Source organism: Anas platyrhynchos, chromosome 8 (genome assembly GCF_047663525.1).
Source record: "Anas platyrhynchos isolate ZD024472 breed Pekin duck chromosome 8, IASCAAS_PekinDuck_T2T, whole genome shotgun sequence".
Lineage (NCBI taxonomy): Eukaryota > Metazoa > Chordata > Aves > Anseriformes > Anatidae > Anas > Anas platyrhynchos.
In genome coordinates, this window is record NC_092594.1 from 13,215,955 (window position 1) to 13,232,036 (window position 16,082).

A 16,082-nucleotide genomic window follows, 5' to 3' on the forward strand; every position below is an offset into this window, starting at 1 on the left:
ACTTTTTTTTTTGTGTTAACGCATTGGAACTTGCCAAAGTAGCCTTGCTCATGTTTTTGCAACTCAGTTTTCATCAACCTTTTAAGTAACAGTTAATTCTTTTTTCACTATTGGAGCATAGATTTCAGAAGCAAAAATACTTCTGTTCTTGGTTGAACGTTGTGTCAATTTCAAGCTCTGGTCTATTTTTGCAATGCTCAAAGTCTAAAGTGGCAGAACCAAGACTCCTTGAGTTCCAAACTGGAGAGCAATAAGGTGGTATTTCATTTTTTGCTCCCCTGCCAAAAATAAAAGCAACAGGAGAATCCTATCAAATAATAAAATTTAACAAAAGCAAACACAGTATTAATGGCTTGCAATAGATGGAGAACAGAAATAGAGGTACCACTGAAGAGATATAAAATACTGTGTCAAGATGCAGTCTCTCAGGAACAGTTTCAATCACAAGTTTTTAAATCAGAACAAGCCTAAAAAAAACCTAGCTTTCAGTTTTACTACAAAAACAATACAAGATGTGAACAAACCAAACATGAGAAACCAAAACAAGCCTGACCCCACACAGACTTCCCCACCCTACACAGGGGAGTCTCTAACAGAAACCTTTTCTCCTGTTTTTGTCTGTTAATTTTGTGTCTTTCCCAATTCATTGCCATGTAGGAACCTAGTTTATGTATGCACATACATACAATATACATGGATTTACACGCATACTTATAAACATACACAAAAACTTGCAGTTTCCCCAATTAGACACCAATGCAGTAACAACTAACACAGAAACTAGCACCCATCCTGACCCAAATGTATAAAGAACGAAACACATCCACTGCAGGCTTTTCGGTTTCCATTACATGAGGTGCTCCCTAACGAAAGGTTCAGTTATTGCTGTCTAAGAAACTGTGAAGGCCAGCGTTTGACATCGCTGCTTTAAGTATTCTAGTCACACATGAAGCAAACCAGGAATTAATCACTGCAGCCATCCCTTTGCTACAAACACGTACACAGTACAAGCAATTCCCAGTCTGACTGCAGCTACACACAGAGCATAAATCAAACAAGCCATTCTGTACTCATATCTCTTTTCCTATTTTCCTAAGGTAACTCACCCTTTCTCTGCTATAGAAATGCAATACATCTAAGCAGAAAACACTCAATATCCTCTAACAAACATCATCTTTTCCTTTTTCATGTGGAAGACAGGATAACAAAGGTAAGAACTACCATACAGCTTTCCAGTAAATTACTCAGAATTAGACTGAGCACAGGTTTAACACAATCTGGCTCAACAGAGGAACGCATGAGTTAATTACACATGCAGATTTTCCTGTTCTACATAGTTGAAAAAGAAAAATCATTCCATGCTCTAAAACAGGATATATAGCTTACATAGTACGAGTTGGAGGAACGGAGACATATGGAAGACTAGGAAAAGGTACTGCAAGATGTCAAAGGGATAATTTTAAGACTGGCAATAGTACAACCACCAGATTTGACATCCTCTGCCAACCCTACTGAGTAATAAGGAAAAAGGTTGAGACTTCCTAATTAAGACACAGTGCTGCTGCTAGGAATTTGCTTGGGGACTTCAGCATGGCATGACAAATTAAAACCCCTGGGCTACGAATATTAGGATCAAGACTCCAGTTTTCACAGCCATTTCTCTGGTAGCAACTGTGTCAGACTTGGCTGTCCTTCTGCCCAGGACAGTTGGGCTTCCTGGTGTTCCCTGTCACATTGCCTTGGCCCAGCTGTTGCACAGCTGCTCATGAAACAGCTAGCCCAGAAAAGAAGGCTCCGGGGAGACCTTACAGCAGCCTTCTAGTACTAAAGGGGGCTGCAGGAAAGCTGGGGAGGGACTCCTTGTCAGGGGGTGGAGTGATAGGAGTGGCTTTTAATTAAAACAGGGGAGATTTAGATTATATATAAGGAAGAAATTCGTCACAATGAAAGTGGTGAGGCACTGGCACAGGCTGCTCAGAGAAGCCCCGTCCCTGGAGGTGTTCAAGGACAGCCTGGATGGGTTTGTGAGCAACCTGGTCTGGTGGGAGGTGTCCCTGCGCATAGCAGGTAGTTGGAATTAGATGGGTTTTAAGGTCCCTTCCAACCCAAACCATTCTATGATTGTAGGATCTGTTGCTGGTACTGAGGCAGGGACAAGTGACCCAGAGTAGAAATCTTGGATGCCGGCTGTTACAGCATTCATGCCTGAATAAGTACCTGCTGGACCACACCTAAACAACACAGGGAAGAGCCTCAGATTTCCTCAAGCACTGGAGAAATACAAGACTGCAACTGAAGTGTGTTTTAAGCAACATTAATTACTAAATTAAAGATTGGCATATTGGAAAATACAGACATATCTCAACTGACAGCTCTGAAAACAGATACCTCGTACAACTGCTCTAGAGAGGGATCAAATGAAAAAGCCGGACTCAGAAACGCAAGTCAGCAACCTTATCTTCATTCAGGGACATGAATGGAAGTTACATAAAAACATGAACAGTCAGGACGTTTGTTTCTTATTCTTTTAAGAGTTCTTACTTCTATGAACATTTTAAACCAACGCCTCATGACTGCTGCAAACATCCTGCAAGTTTCATATCACTTCAGAACACCTCATTTGATATCCATATCTTCTTTAACTGAAACGCTGCTGGTTCTTTGCTGAGCTCTCCTTTATAAAAGGGATATCGACATCAAAAAACAGAGTGGTAAGATCTCAAGTTCACTGCATTCAGTGATCACAGCTAAAACACATAGAAAGGGTGTCTTGACTTGTTTCATTATGCTACTGTTGAAATATTGGCATTTTTAGATCTTGAGCACTCTGAGCAGGACAGAATTTTCAATCAAAAAATAAAACCAAAGCCAACATTCAGAATTTCATCTTGATATCAGATTGACTACTACCACCTCTAAAAAACAAAAACAAAGTGCAAACTATTAGGTCTAGTACTTCCTGGCAATACTGCATCGAAGAAATCATTAGTTACTAATCAGCAGCTTTAATTTCACACCCGTAAAGCCTCTGTAACTTATCAACCAGTAACAATTGATGAAATGAGAAGCTGCCTTTAGTCATACTCTGCCAAATGCTGGTAGTGTTCTCACATGTCAGTAAACACACACTCCCAATGAGCTGAGCATAAAAATATTGCTACATTAATTTTTCCTCCATTTGAGCAGCAGCTACAAATTGCTGACCATAAAATCCAGAGGAGTTCAAGAGAACAGAGTGCAGTAGGAACAGTAATTCTATTGAGATCATAATAAAAATTGCAAGCTATTTCAAATGAACAAACTTGAGTAATGTTCTGTGTTAGAATGGAAGTTGTCACCTCAATGCCAGTAGTCTCATACTGTTGTTTTCTTATTTTCTGTATCAAACATTAAATACACAGGAAGGTGAAAACAGTTTCAAATACCTCACTTTGAAGATTATTATATCATAGTGCCAGTTTATATACAACTTAGAGGAAAGGATCAGCCATATGTAGCTGTTTTAGACTTTTTTTTCCTTCCTCTCCAATCAAGGAGGAGAATCCATGGCTTAGGAGATTAGTAACAGAAACATTCATCTATTAAACTTATGTTTTAAGTAACTGGAGAAAGCAAAAGCATATTAAGTCTTCATAAAAGAATATATCATTGTTAAGTTTTACAGTAATTTAATATGTAACTAGTGACTACCAAATGTTATTAGGTTGAATAGCCTGCATGATCTCAACTTTTTTTTCCATCCTTACAGAGATCTCTGGTTAAAAACACACCTTAATTTTCAAACTACCTTTCAAACAGAAATTTTCACTCGCAGTCAATGCTGTAGAACAGAAGTGAAAGTGAACACACTGCCACTACTATGTTTAAAAATGTAACACTTGCACTAAGCAGAATGATAGTTGTTTTCAATCATTAATACTAAGGTAATACATTTGTACTGACAGCTATGAGGAGATGGAAAAACAAAACAAAACAACCATAAGCCTCCCAGTAATGAAATGCATTTGAAAAAAAAAAACAACTAACAAAATGATGCATGTTAAAAAGAAATAGGTATGCAATTTTTGGGAGTACACAGAAGAAACGTAGAAAACACGTGAACTTTAAACACTCACCATCTGAATGGGTTTTTTGTGAAGATCTCGTTCAGTCACCAATTTTTCTTGGTCAGTGACATAAAGGCCTTTTTGTGCCAGAGCTTGTATAACCGCATCATGACCCAGAAGTGGTTTTGCAGCATCACTCTTGAGAATAAGGCTCCCAGCACGACAGTAGAGTTCTGCAGACAGCAGCAAGTTAACAACAGGTGGTTTAATGTGCTCCTGGTCATATTGGTCTGTGTAAAATGGTTCTCGCAGCTCTTCTGGAACATTTTCTACCAAAAAAGAAAAATGAATAAAACACCTGTCAGTATTAGAAAGGATAGGTATAGCACTAGTTCTTGTTTGGTTTGTTTTTAAGCATGTGGACTCCAAATTATGTCACAGAAAGCACCTTCAAGGGAAGGCCAGAACCATTACTCAGTAACTTTGCATACAAAGGTAACAGTTAAACAATATATAGAAACTTAAGGAAAAATTCAAAGAGTTCCACTCTGCGAAGGCTACACCAGAAGGACAACCTGTGGTTTACATTACCATTAATTTCAGATTTTCTGGAGTTTCCAAATACATGCTCAAACATCCTAAGTTCCTTCAGCACAATATTATATAGGTCAGACATTTAGAGACAAAACAATGTCCATTCAAAAACAGAAAAACCGTCTGTTACTGTAATAAAATGGAATGGAACATTTGAGCAAAGATTAATTCCTGAGGCAAAAAGGGAAACTTCCAGTCAGCATCCTTCTAGGTTTTATATATGTGTATTGTGCTGCTTATGTCAAAGGTTATGCATCACAGAATGACAATCCAGCAGTTACGCATAAATAAATGAGAGTTTTAATGAAATTAAAATGAAAAAAAAAAAAAAAACAACAAGGAAAATTATAGGTATCCCTCTTCTGACAAAATACTGAAGTGTTATTTGCCTATTTGTGTTAGTGCTTCTCTTTTAATAGTAGACTTTTTTCTTTTAAAATGAACTAGCTTAGTACAAACAGAAAGCTATGCAAAATTCTTTCAAGTTTATACTGCGATTTTAACCCCAAAATTGGCAGTCCAAGATGATCTGTAACAGTTTTTCCAAATACTTTATAAAGCCTAAGAGGGAGTATACTTCTTGCTGTCTACCATACATGCAATAGTTACAAATTAATTTGATATGATATTAAATCAAGTAAAACAAATCACCAGCGATGGGGAAAATAATTTGGACGTCATTTCAGACTTCACATTTCTAGAGATATGGACTACAAGATACTCCACATCCCCCTTTAAGAATTTCAGGCCACATTGTTTCAAAATTAGTTAAGCCAAGAGCATTTATGAGAGAAAAAGCATGTGATTCCTTCCCTGAACCCAAGTGGAAAAGCCTATTTAATTGCTGCAAGGAACAAAGCGTGTAGGAAAACAGTGATGCAACTCCAGGTTTCTGTCCAATTCCCATCCCCGCCGCCTTCAGCTGGCTAAATGGCTACGCAGATGAGATTTGAAGCAGAGGGTGGAGTAAACAGCCCAATACGGGTGGAGCAGGAGAGACAGAGAAAAACCCACAGAACATGCCATCACAAGATAATAACAGATTATCTTCTTCCTCATACATATTCTATTACTGCCCATGTGCTCCCATTAAGGGCTCCAGACGAAGAGCTGGCCGCCTTCTAGCCAAGAAAGGATAAGACAAATATCAGACCTTCTGAGTTACATGGGAAGTTGGGCTGGGGTGGTGGTGGAAATGAGTAGATCAAATCCTTTGTGATTTCTTAGAAAGCCTAAAAACTTCATTACCACATCAAACAAAACCTTGAGGCAGGAGCAGTTAGATACACACAAACAGCAGTTACGCACTCTGCGCTTTAGATTCAGAACAATGGATTTTAAGACTGAAAGTTTGAAATTCAGATTTCAAGTCCCAAAATTGAGCCAGAGGAGAAATCTTAAGATAGGAAACAGCAAACCCTTTGCCTGTGAGTCTTTACTGATCTTTATCTCTGAAACATACCTGAAAATGACAAGATGCATTAAGTGTATTTGTCATGAAAGAAGGACATCCATTCCTGGGGTTTAATAAGGAAAAAAACAATACACGAAAATCAAGATGATAGCTATCAAAGACAAACAGATTTTTTTATAAAATATTTCTGTATTTGAAAAATACAGCAAGAGAGAAAAATATACCTATGCCATTTCTTTTTTTTCCTTGGTGGTCACAAAAATGAACCCAGAATAGAACCTTAATGGTGTTCATGAAAATAAACTTGGAATTAAAAATTATTGGAGAAACAGAACATGGATAGAAGGTGCTACCACAAGACATGGTGACTGCAGACATATTCTGAAGTTAAAAAAAAAACAACACAACAAACCATTGTGAAAGCGTACACCTAAAGAATCCCTGCTGTAACAAGATGAAAACCTGTTTTCAGAAAGAGTTCCCTAAGTTTTGCACACAGGAAGATATGCACTTCTTCCCCACTTCTAATGTGTGTATCCGACTGCCTGATGCCAGACTGGATCCTGCCAGAAGATTTGGACTGGAGGCTATCTTGTGACAGCTGAGGAGCACAGCACAGGGCAAAACACAGCAGCTCAATGCGAGGGGAGCTGCAACCCGACGGCTGTGCCTAGCACCCTGCCACAACCACCACGGGGCCAAAAGCTATTAGCAGCAGCGCCGGCATGACTGGAGAGAGTGGAACTGCCCCGTGAGGCAGGGCAGTGCCCTAACACTGATGCCCATTATGTGCATTTCAGCAGTCCCTTTCCTTGCCCAGCTAACAAGAGTCCTTCATATTAAACTGGAACAGTAAGTAACAGTTTCATAATCAATAGTGTTGCACATTCTGCCACAACGTACCATTGACCTTGGAGTTTGTGGCAAAGAAGAGTGATTATGTTAGAGATATATGGGTGATTATGTTAGAGATATGAGGGGGACACTGAGCCCATGAGGAGCAGGGGATGTGCTGCAGAGGCTGGGAGGCCTGGCCTGCAGCACCCAGCAGGCACCTCACGGGCAGACGGACTCGGGCTGTTCTCAAACCAGGCAGCGGTCACAGGCTGCCACGAGGGAAATTTCAGCTCAGCATGAGAATTCTCCACAGGAATGGTGGCCAAGCGCTGGAACAGGTTGCCCAGGAGGCTGGGAAGCTGCCACCTCACAGGCTTCAGGCCTCCGTGGGTCAAAACCCTGAGAGGCCTGAGCTGGTTTGGGAAACAGCCCTGCTGGGAGCAGGAAGATAAACCATACGTCCAGAGAGCGCTCACAACGTTCTTCTCCCCTGAAATTGTCACCAGGATCACAGGTTGCAGTTTTGGAAGCCTGTTCTTGATATTGATTGATTTTTATTTTTAAAGAAGTTCTCTTTGGAGAAGAAAAACATGAAAGGATGCATTCCAAGCTTTAAAATAAACAAGGGATGTTTATAAATGAAATAATTCTAGCTTACCTTTCAAGTTTAAAAGTTAACTTTAAAGGGATGGAATTACCTAAAAATAATTCATGGCTACTAGCCCTGAATTTACCTTTAGAACTGGCTTTATTTAAAAAACATACACACAACTCTGCTCAGATGAATTACTCCTTGAGACAGTGTCATTTCCTTCTTGGAAAAAAGTTATTCATTATAATGTGGAAAGTCTAAGCTTTCTCTAAAAATTAACTTTTTTTGTGGTAAAATTTCCAGATTTCCATATAGACTAATATAATTCCTGAGTTACATGACTACAAGATTACGATAGTGAACAACTCCAGATTTTTGAATGCTTGCATTCAGGAAGCGTACACACTTCAAAAAGAGGCCTTTTTGATGGAGGCTTCTATTCCAGAAGATAACATAAACAAGTTAAAAATACTAGGGCTTCCCTATTCTTGGGAGCCAAAGGCCACATTAAACCTCAGACTAGAAAATTTCCATCTCTGCAGGTTACTGACTTCCACCAACAAGCACATTAAGAAAAAAACTACCTGTAAAAGGCTTTGAGATTTAACAAAGATTTATTCTGTGAAAGTTCTGACTAATACCTTCAAGCACTTCCTAGCACAAACCTGTAGATGAATTTATGCCAGCTCTTAATGGACTCAGTCACTTGGCCGTTTTCTGCGGGCCAGCAAAGGTATGCCTTTGCCATACGGTATCAATGTAAGTTTCTGCCATTCAGACTCCACTTGCTAACATGCCACATTGCCATTTCGACCCAGAGTAGAGCTAGAGCCTTCATGAAAGGTGAGTCCCTGAGGACCAAGAACAGGCCAGGAAGACGAGATTCATATAACATAGCTTTTGATGAATTTTCAGTTTCCTCATGAAACTCTTCCTCATCTTCCTAGATGAGGAAGACATTTCAGTTTGCCGTTGTGTTTTGGAGGGGCCTTTGATTTGCTCTGTCTGCCACTTTCTTTGCTGTTCTTGACTAATTTGTGCCAAGGAGCAACTACCTAGAAGATCAGCTTCTACAGACTTAGGGCAGACTGACTTTTGCTGTCACAATTCTTACCTTTCTCCACTGCAACTAAACTGAACTTGAGAGATACTTGTTTATTTGAAGTATTTCTGTGAAAACAAATCCAGGCCCTACCCCCATCTCTAAATGCCACAAAAATAGACTGCTAGTCCACTCCTTGGGGAGCAGCTCTGCACTCTGAGCAAGCAGTTCACATAACATTCTGAGGGTGTCTTGCTGATGAGCCATCATGAAATAAAAACACAGAAGCCCTGCCACCCTCAAACACAGCAAGTAAGTAGCTTCCAATACCCACAGGCTTACCCTGACAAAAAGCCTAGAGTCCTCAGTTCTGCCTCATGCACTGAATTGGAAAACAACTCATAAAGATACGAAGGGGTTGAGTACATTGCAAGCTACTCCTCACCTTACATCTCCTGCTTTACCAATTGGAACATGTCTTTTTTGAAATCTTGTGCAAATAAACTCAACAAAAGCCATTTGCCTATGGATGACTATTTTGGACAAAGGAAGAGAACTATTTTCTCTGTCGTGATGACTGCTTGAAGAAGAATACAACAGAAGGCCTGATCTTTGCATGGAAAAAAATGTTTTATAGAAGACACGCTATCGAACAATAAGCCAAATATATTTTCTTGCAACTCAGTATTGTTTTGAAGAGTGCTAGTTACATCAGATCTAAATTTCAGGTATAGTGTCACTGAGGCTTTTTTTTATTATTATTTTTTATAGGGGTCTCCGTTTCTAGAAAGATTTCTTATCTCAGACACAAAACAAACACCACAAAGTAAACAAAACAGACTCTAACTTCATGCCCCATCCAGATCTCAGTTATTTTTCTGAAGCACTGAGCATCACGTAAGAAAAGCTGTTCTGGGCCACACTACGTGTCTAGCCTGTCCCATATTCTGTCTTCAGTAGCACAACAGGAGATGCTCACCAAGCATACAGGAAAAAACGGGAAAGTATAACATCCGCTTTACCAACACCTGCCTATTTATTCAAGTTCTGATAAACCTAAGGATAACTTAAAATTACCCCTGGAAGTAAAGGGATCAACTCTAACTTGCATAAATACCTTCAGAACTTGTTTTCAAGATGGGTGAGATACAAGAAATAAAGATAATCATATAGTTATAATCCCATCACACTCATTTGTAATCTTGATAACATATCTTTATTACAACTGTTTTAAAAAAAGGATTACTTCAGAAATTTAGAGATAAAAACTCACTTCTTGAACTTAAGGACCTCAAACCACAAAGAAAACTTTTTGTCAGCCATAACTACACAGACAGGAGGTGAAACATCTACCTCGGTGTCTGTACTACAGGCTCTCTTAGCTTCTAATTGAGAAAAATAAAACGGTTAAGAAACTGCTAGAACTATACAACTCTTGCATGAGGCAAACGCATTTCAACTTTGTAACAAGGATCTCCAATTTTTACCACCTGAACCAGTAATGATGTACTTTTGGGAGGGAAGAGGGGCGGGTCGCTTAATTTTTCTTGCTAGCCTGGAGGGATTTTCACCCCCAGCACTATTTTCTGGACTGTGATCACCAAAAGCATTCATTCATTCAAGAACATCTCATATGGGAAAGCTGAGAAGTTCCCAATTCACTTTCCATGAACAGACAGAACGAGAGCACCTTTAAACATGGAGTCACTAAATTAACCCAACTGACTATCCTAAATCACTGGAAGAATGAAGTTAGAGGACTGCTGTAGTAGTGGCAATGATTGTTGAAGAATGTAAAAGGGAAGTATACTTCATCTTGTCACATAGATGAGCATTTCGTTAGCCTCTTCACATTACCTTCTGCAGGCAGGCACTTCAGTTTTAATGACATCTATGCTCCAGGTAGGCTGGATAACATGAAGTCATTAAAGGAATAGATCATAAACTCCCTTACCTGGTGTTTTATCATGTAGTAAGAATCCTAACAACTTAATAATTCATCTTCCATACTTCTGTATATGCACAGTCTACAACTACAAATGACTTTGGCAAACCTGTTAAGCTCAAAAACTCACTTGCTTTCATTTACTTAAAAAAAAATAAAAAATAGAAAAAATCTACAGTCAAACCATGTTTCATACATTAGACAGAAATTAGGGATACAATAAACTTCAAGTAGACCATCACAGTCAATGATTAGTCCAATCAACTGATTCTAGTAGGATTGACCAAAGTATCAATTTGTCAGTAAATAGTTTAGAAAGGTGAGAAAAAAGATCATGATACATACATACATACATACACACACACACACACACACACACACATATATATATATATATATAAAAATAAAAGGTTATCCTGGCAAGAATCCCTAACGTCTGCTTTTATACTCCCAACTCTTGTGCAAGTTTTAGCTAGCTGTCAAACTGAGCCAGAGTAAAGAAATGAGTTCTGCTAAGGAAAGATGATGAGGCGTTCTGGCCTGCAACAACCAGCACAGCAAATGAGAGTATTTAGTTAAAACTTGCTTCTGTCAGACATACAATGTGCATTTCCTCCCTTCCTGGTTCTACTGGCAACATCTGCAAACAGCAGTAAGTAGCAGCATATAATCAATTCTGAACATATTAATCATCAGGAGCAAGCTATTTTTAAGTTTCTTGGCTAATGTTTATGAATTGCATCATCTGCAACTAATCTACTGCTTCAGACACCTATAGGTGGCAAATTGGATGTTAAAATCCACATAGACTGTTCTGTTTTGACTGCAGAAAACACTCAAACTGAGGTTTAGTGCAAGCACTCAGACCTGTGCATCTTTTATTTAGCTTCAGTCCTGTCAAAAAGAATCATGCTAAGTCAGTGAAATTTATTACTGTGGCAGCATAACACGTTGTATGGATAGTTGAAAAGCAAGAGGTTTATCTTGACTTTAAAATTGTTCCCATAATATTCTCAGAATCATAAATGTCAGAGAGAGTCTTAACTTAGAAACTAAAAATTGGATGCAAAGCTGGCTGAAAAAAAAGAGATATTCAAAAAATATTCAGAGGTTCCCTACCAAATTGGAAGAATGTATGGTTCAAGGTTCAAGAATGAGAGCTTTCATTCACACTGGCCGAGGTTCTAGAGAACTGATTCCAAGCTCCAAAGGGATTAAAAGCATTTTGGAAAACAAAATTATAATTCAAGATGATTTTGATTAGTGGAAGAAGTGGTTTGAAAATAGGATGCAGTTATATAAGTATAGCTGCAAAGCAGGAACCTACAACCACACGATTACAAGATGGGAACAACTGAGTAGGCAGTAGTTCTGCAGCGAAAGATATGGAGCGATAGTGAATCACAAATTGTATGAGTCAACAATTCTAGGCTGATGCAAAAATGACAAACATATTCTAGTGAATAAAAGAATATTATAGGTTGGAAAGATGAGGTAATTTTTTTCAAATCTACCCTGTAAATTTGGCAAGGGCTTTTCTGGACAACTAGATCTAGGTTCGTGTATAGCATTCACGCTGAACAGGATCACAGAAGACATGATGAAGAGGAAAAAAAGAATCCAGAAACGCTTGACTTAAAATGAATTTGAAAAAAGCATGTTTTGTCTAAACTGCAGAACAGAGAGGAGATGATGTCTTTATTATGTGAAAGGTGTTATAAAGAGGTAAGGCGTCCACAGTCCTCACATCTACCAGCAATAAAACAAGGAAGTAATGGATTTACAATGTGGCAAGAAGCACCAAGATTATTATACTCTTCCAAGATCTAGAGATATATAAGGATTCAAACTGACTACCAGACATACAATGGAATCTCTATAATTACAGATTAAAAACAAAACAAAAAAAGAACCCAGGCTAAACAAACATCAGGAATAATGTATATTTAGCTCAGCCTATCTTCAGGATGCTGGACAGAAGAACTTTTCCAGCTACATCTTCTGTGACTACAGTAGAGTGAGAAGACAAAACCTCATACTTGAAAATGATGACATTCACTTTTGTTGTTTGAGAAAAAAAGGATACAGAGCAAAACACCAAGACCTTTTAAAAAATTATTCTTGTTAATTAGATTCTTTTTAATAAGATTAGTAATTATTATTATATTTTAAGTCAAAACATATAATATCATCAACACAATTCAAGCACTCCTTCGGAAAGCAGTTTTCCTATACTCAAATAGTTAACTCCCAGCATTGGGAGCTAATGCTGAAATTGAGTGCTTGCAGATTTCATTTCTAAGGTCAAACATTGCCCCTCAGTTACTGTTAGCTGTGTCACTAAAATCATCACAAAATGTTATCACAAAATGTTTAATCTATCCTGCACTAACATGGAGATGCTTTTTGCAAAACAAAACAAAACAAGAACCATCAAGATACAAAACCCTAGACTGTCAATACATAAATATGAATGCTGTCTTCAGTCAGTATTTCTTAAAAAAAAAAATCTTCCTATAAAATATTCTTCAAACAAGATGCCTTCAAGATGTTAGTGTACTTACTCTTATAAAGACAGCTTACCAGCAAGACAACTTACTTTGACTTGGCTATGTTGTCAGCCAGACTGTTCTCACAGCTTCACGGATAACAACACACAGTCAGTCTCTGGTTTTCGATGCAGATAACAATTATCAACCACCAAAAGTCACTGCTACGTCTTAATGGATGCTCCATATTCCAGAATTATTCTTCAAGAGAATTCTCTTCACAACTCCTACTCAAGCTTTACCCATCAATTTTGACTGTACTACAATATGCTTTTAGGAATGCAAAACATGCCCACTGGAGCTGAAAGATGTACCCATCTGATATATAAAGATATGGACTTCTCCAGTGGATCACAGCAACTTATGTCTTTCATTAATCCAAGTGAACAGCAATCATTTCTTGCAGAGAGGGTGGGGAAAAATCCTTCACTTCCCCCACCCACTCAAGGAATTCCAGTATTTCAAGGATTAAAAAAAGAAATAAAACGTGGCCTCTGTAAGCACTCTAATAATCCTCTGTAATTCCTTTGTATGAATGCATATAGTGATAGCCAGCAGGAGACGTGGCTGAGGTTGTCATCTACTCTGAAGAGCTAAAACAAATAGTTTAAAAAATCCAACCCTGTCAAACTTCCTTCCTTCTTGGAAAAGGTGAAGGTCAGTTCTTCTGTTTCTCTCCAAGCATAAAGGAAGCGTTTGTATTGCAGACATGTAAGTCTCGTGTACCGTTTTTCCCTGCTTTAGACAGGAACTCTGAAGCTACTAGTGATATTAACCAGATAGAGGAACCGTGGGAATAGACACTACAAGTGCATTTGTTTAGCTCTCTTCTTACCAGTTAGGTTATGGAATTATTTAGGGGGCAAAAGGAGCTATCACCTCCTCTAACGATGTCTCATTTGTGTGTCTCTGAACCACCACAGTAACAAGGAGTACAAGAACCTGTTTTGGATCACGCTTTCCATAAAGTGTTAACTGACAAGTACCCAGGAAGTTGATTTACACATCCAGTAACAACGCCACCAACGTGAACCAAGACATTTCAACCACAGCCTGAGAATTTGTCCAACTCCAATAGAAAAAGCTTTTCAGGTTAGAATGCTGGGTTATGCAATTGCACAAGCACTGTGCACCCAACACCCCACAAATACAGCCTATAAAGCCAAGCTACTCAAAAAGATCATCATCTCTCAACACCTAGGAACAAGGACTTGAAGAATTATCACTAGTACTATTTCCCTCTTATGCCTGCAAAGCTGATAAAGCCTTATACAAAAGCATTAAATACCTCCTCAGTTTTACAAAGGAAAGTAGGGAATACTTACTGGCAGGTTTTTATAATGGAAAAACATCAAAGTACTGTTTTCGTTTCTCGTGTGATGAATATGCATTTCATTTCAGTAGTCACTGACCTTAGCAAAATTTCACTGGGTTCAAACACTTTGAAAGCGGCTTTTTGGAAGCCCCGTGTCAAATATCATTGGTTCCCAGGGGCATCATAATGGTACACCTTTAACCCTGGTGAAATATGTAAAACAATGCTCTGGCCTTAAATGCAAAAGCCACAAAATTCCAAAAGGAGGGACCTTTTCCTGTTATTCTACATAGGAGAGGGGTGAAAATATAGACTGCAAACATTTAGCTCACCTTTCAAAGAAAACCCCTGTTTTTAAATCATAGAAAAACAGACGATTAATATACTACAGTATAAAAACAAACAACAACAACAACAAAACCACCCAGCCTGGTAAGTTTTCAAGATGCCTTCCTCAGAAGACCTCTGCAGCCTGGTGTTCCTCAGCGCCTGACAGCATTTCAAGGATAGGATAATAGCTCTGGTATTCCTCAAGGCCCGGGATTTCAGAGACCCAGAAGTGTCGCCTCTCGGAGGCATTACAATCAGCTCTATTTACACTCGGACAAGGAAAGCCTGCTGTACTCTGCAGGCCAAAACCCGGCATTAAACGCTTTTCCCCCAAATCCTTCTTATTGCTTAACCACTCAAATGGCTACAGGCTACTGGCACACACGTCAAAACTGCAGCGCACGTCCATTTCCATCGCTAACCCTCAATTCCGCTCTCAAACACCCAAACACAGACTTGTTGTGCTGGCTTGTTTTTTTTTATTATTATTTATTTTTGGCCTTCTAGAAGCGTGACCCCGGGAAAAAAAATAAGACAAACCACGATTTGCAGAGTTCAAATCCTAAAATAAAATTACATTGGCTGTAAAATACACGAAAATACTGAAGGAGGCGGCGGTGCTGAGGAGGCCAGAAGGTGATTGAGGGAACAACACCCGAGAAACCCCCCAGGACCGCGCTGCCTCCTCCGGCCCCTCCTGCCGCCCCTCGGCAGCTGCTCGGGAGCGGAGCCACCAGGCAGGAACCAGCATCAAAGGCCGGGAAGGAGCCGACGCCACCTACCTGTCCCAAAGGCTTTGGCCACCAGCCAGGCGAGATTACAGGCGATTTTGGCTCGGGAGAAATCATAATGGTCGAAGGGCTTGATGGCGGGGACGATGAAAGTCTTCCTCATCTCCTTGGCGTCCGCGGCATCCCCCATCTTCCTGCAGGACCCCTCGCGGCTCCCAACTTACATGGTTGATCCTCCTCCTCCTCCTCCTCCTCCTCCTGCAGGAGCAGCCGAGGGCGCGGAGCCCAGCTGGCCGTGCCGGGCTAACGCCGCCTTCCTCCGCGCAGGAATGTGGCAGAGCCCGAGCGTCCCCTTCCTCCTCCTCCTCCTCCTCCTCCTCCTCCTCCTCGCTCTTTGTCTCGCTTCCCTCACGCCACCGCCCCCCCCAAAACCGGCCGCCAGCCCCCGGCTCGGCCCCGACAGCCGCCGGCCGGGCCCTGCCCGGCCCCGAGATGTCAAAACGCCGGCTGAGCGGCCCCCGCCCCACAAAACGCAGCGGCCCGCAGCGAGCCGGGAGCGGGGCCGGCCGCCCCCCACCGCCCCTCAGCCGGGCGCTGCCGCCGCCGCCGCCGCCCTCGGCCCCCCGCCCGCCGCCGCCGCTGCGGCTGCCGCCCGCCCGCCGCTGCCGCACTGGCCGGGCGAGGCGC

The 16,082-nt window shown here is 40.4% G+C and overlaps 1 protein-coding gene across 4 annotated transcripts in view; it reads right to left on the reverse strand.

The window, feature by feature from the left end:
• The window catches only part of CAMSAP2 (calmodulin regulated spectrin associated protein family member 2), a 79,321-nt gene extending 63,354 nt beyond the window's left edge, over window positions 1–15,967 (reverse strand). For all 4 annotated transcript variants that reach the window (XM_005029170.6, XM_005029169.6, XM_005029168.6 and 1 more), the window contains exons 1-2: window positions 15,447–15,967; window positions 4,116–4,375 (exon numbers count right to left, since the gene is read on the reverse strand). In XM_005029170.6, the coding sequence (XP_005029227.1) occupies window positions 4,116–4,375; window positions 15,447–15,585 (399 nt within the window). In that variant the 5' untranslated portion in view covers window positions 15,586–15,967. The remainder of the gene's footprint in view (window positions 1–4,115; window positions 4,376–15,446) is intronic.
• Between the last annotated feature and the right edge of the window lie 115 nt (window positions 15,968–16,082).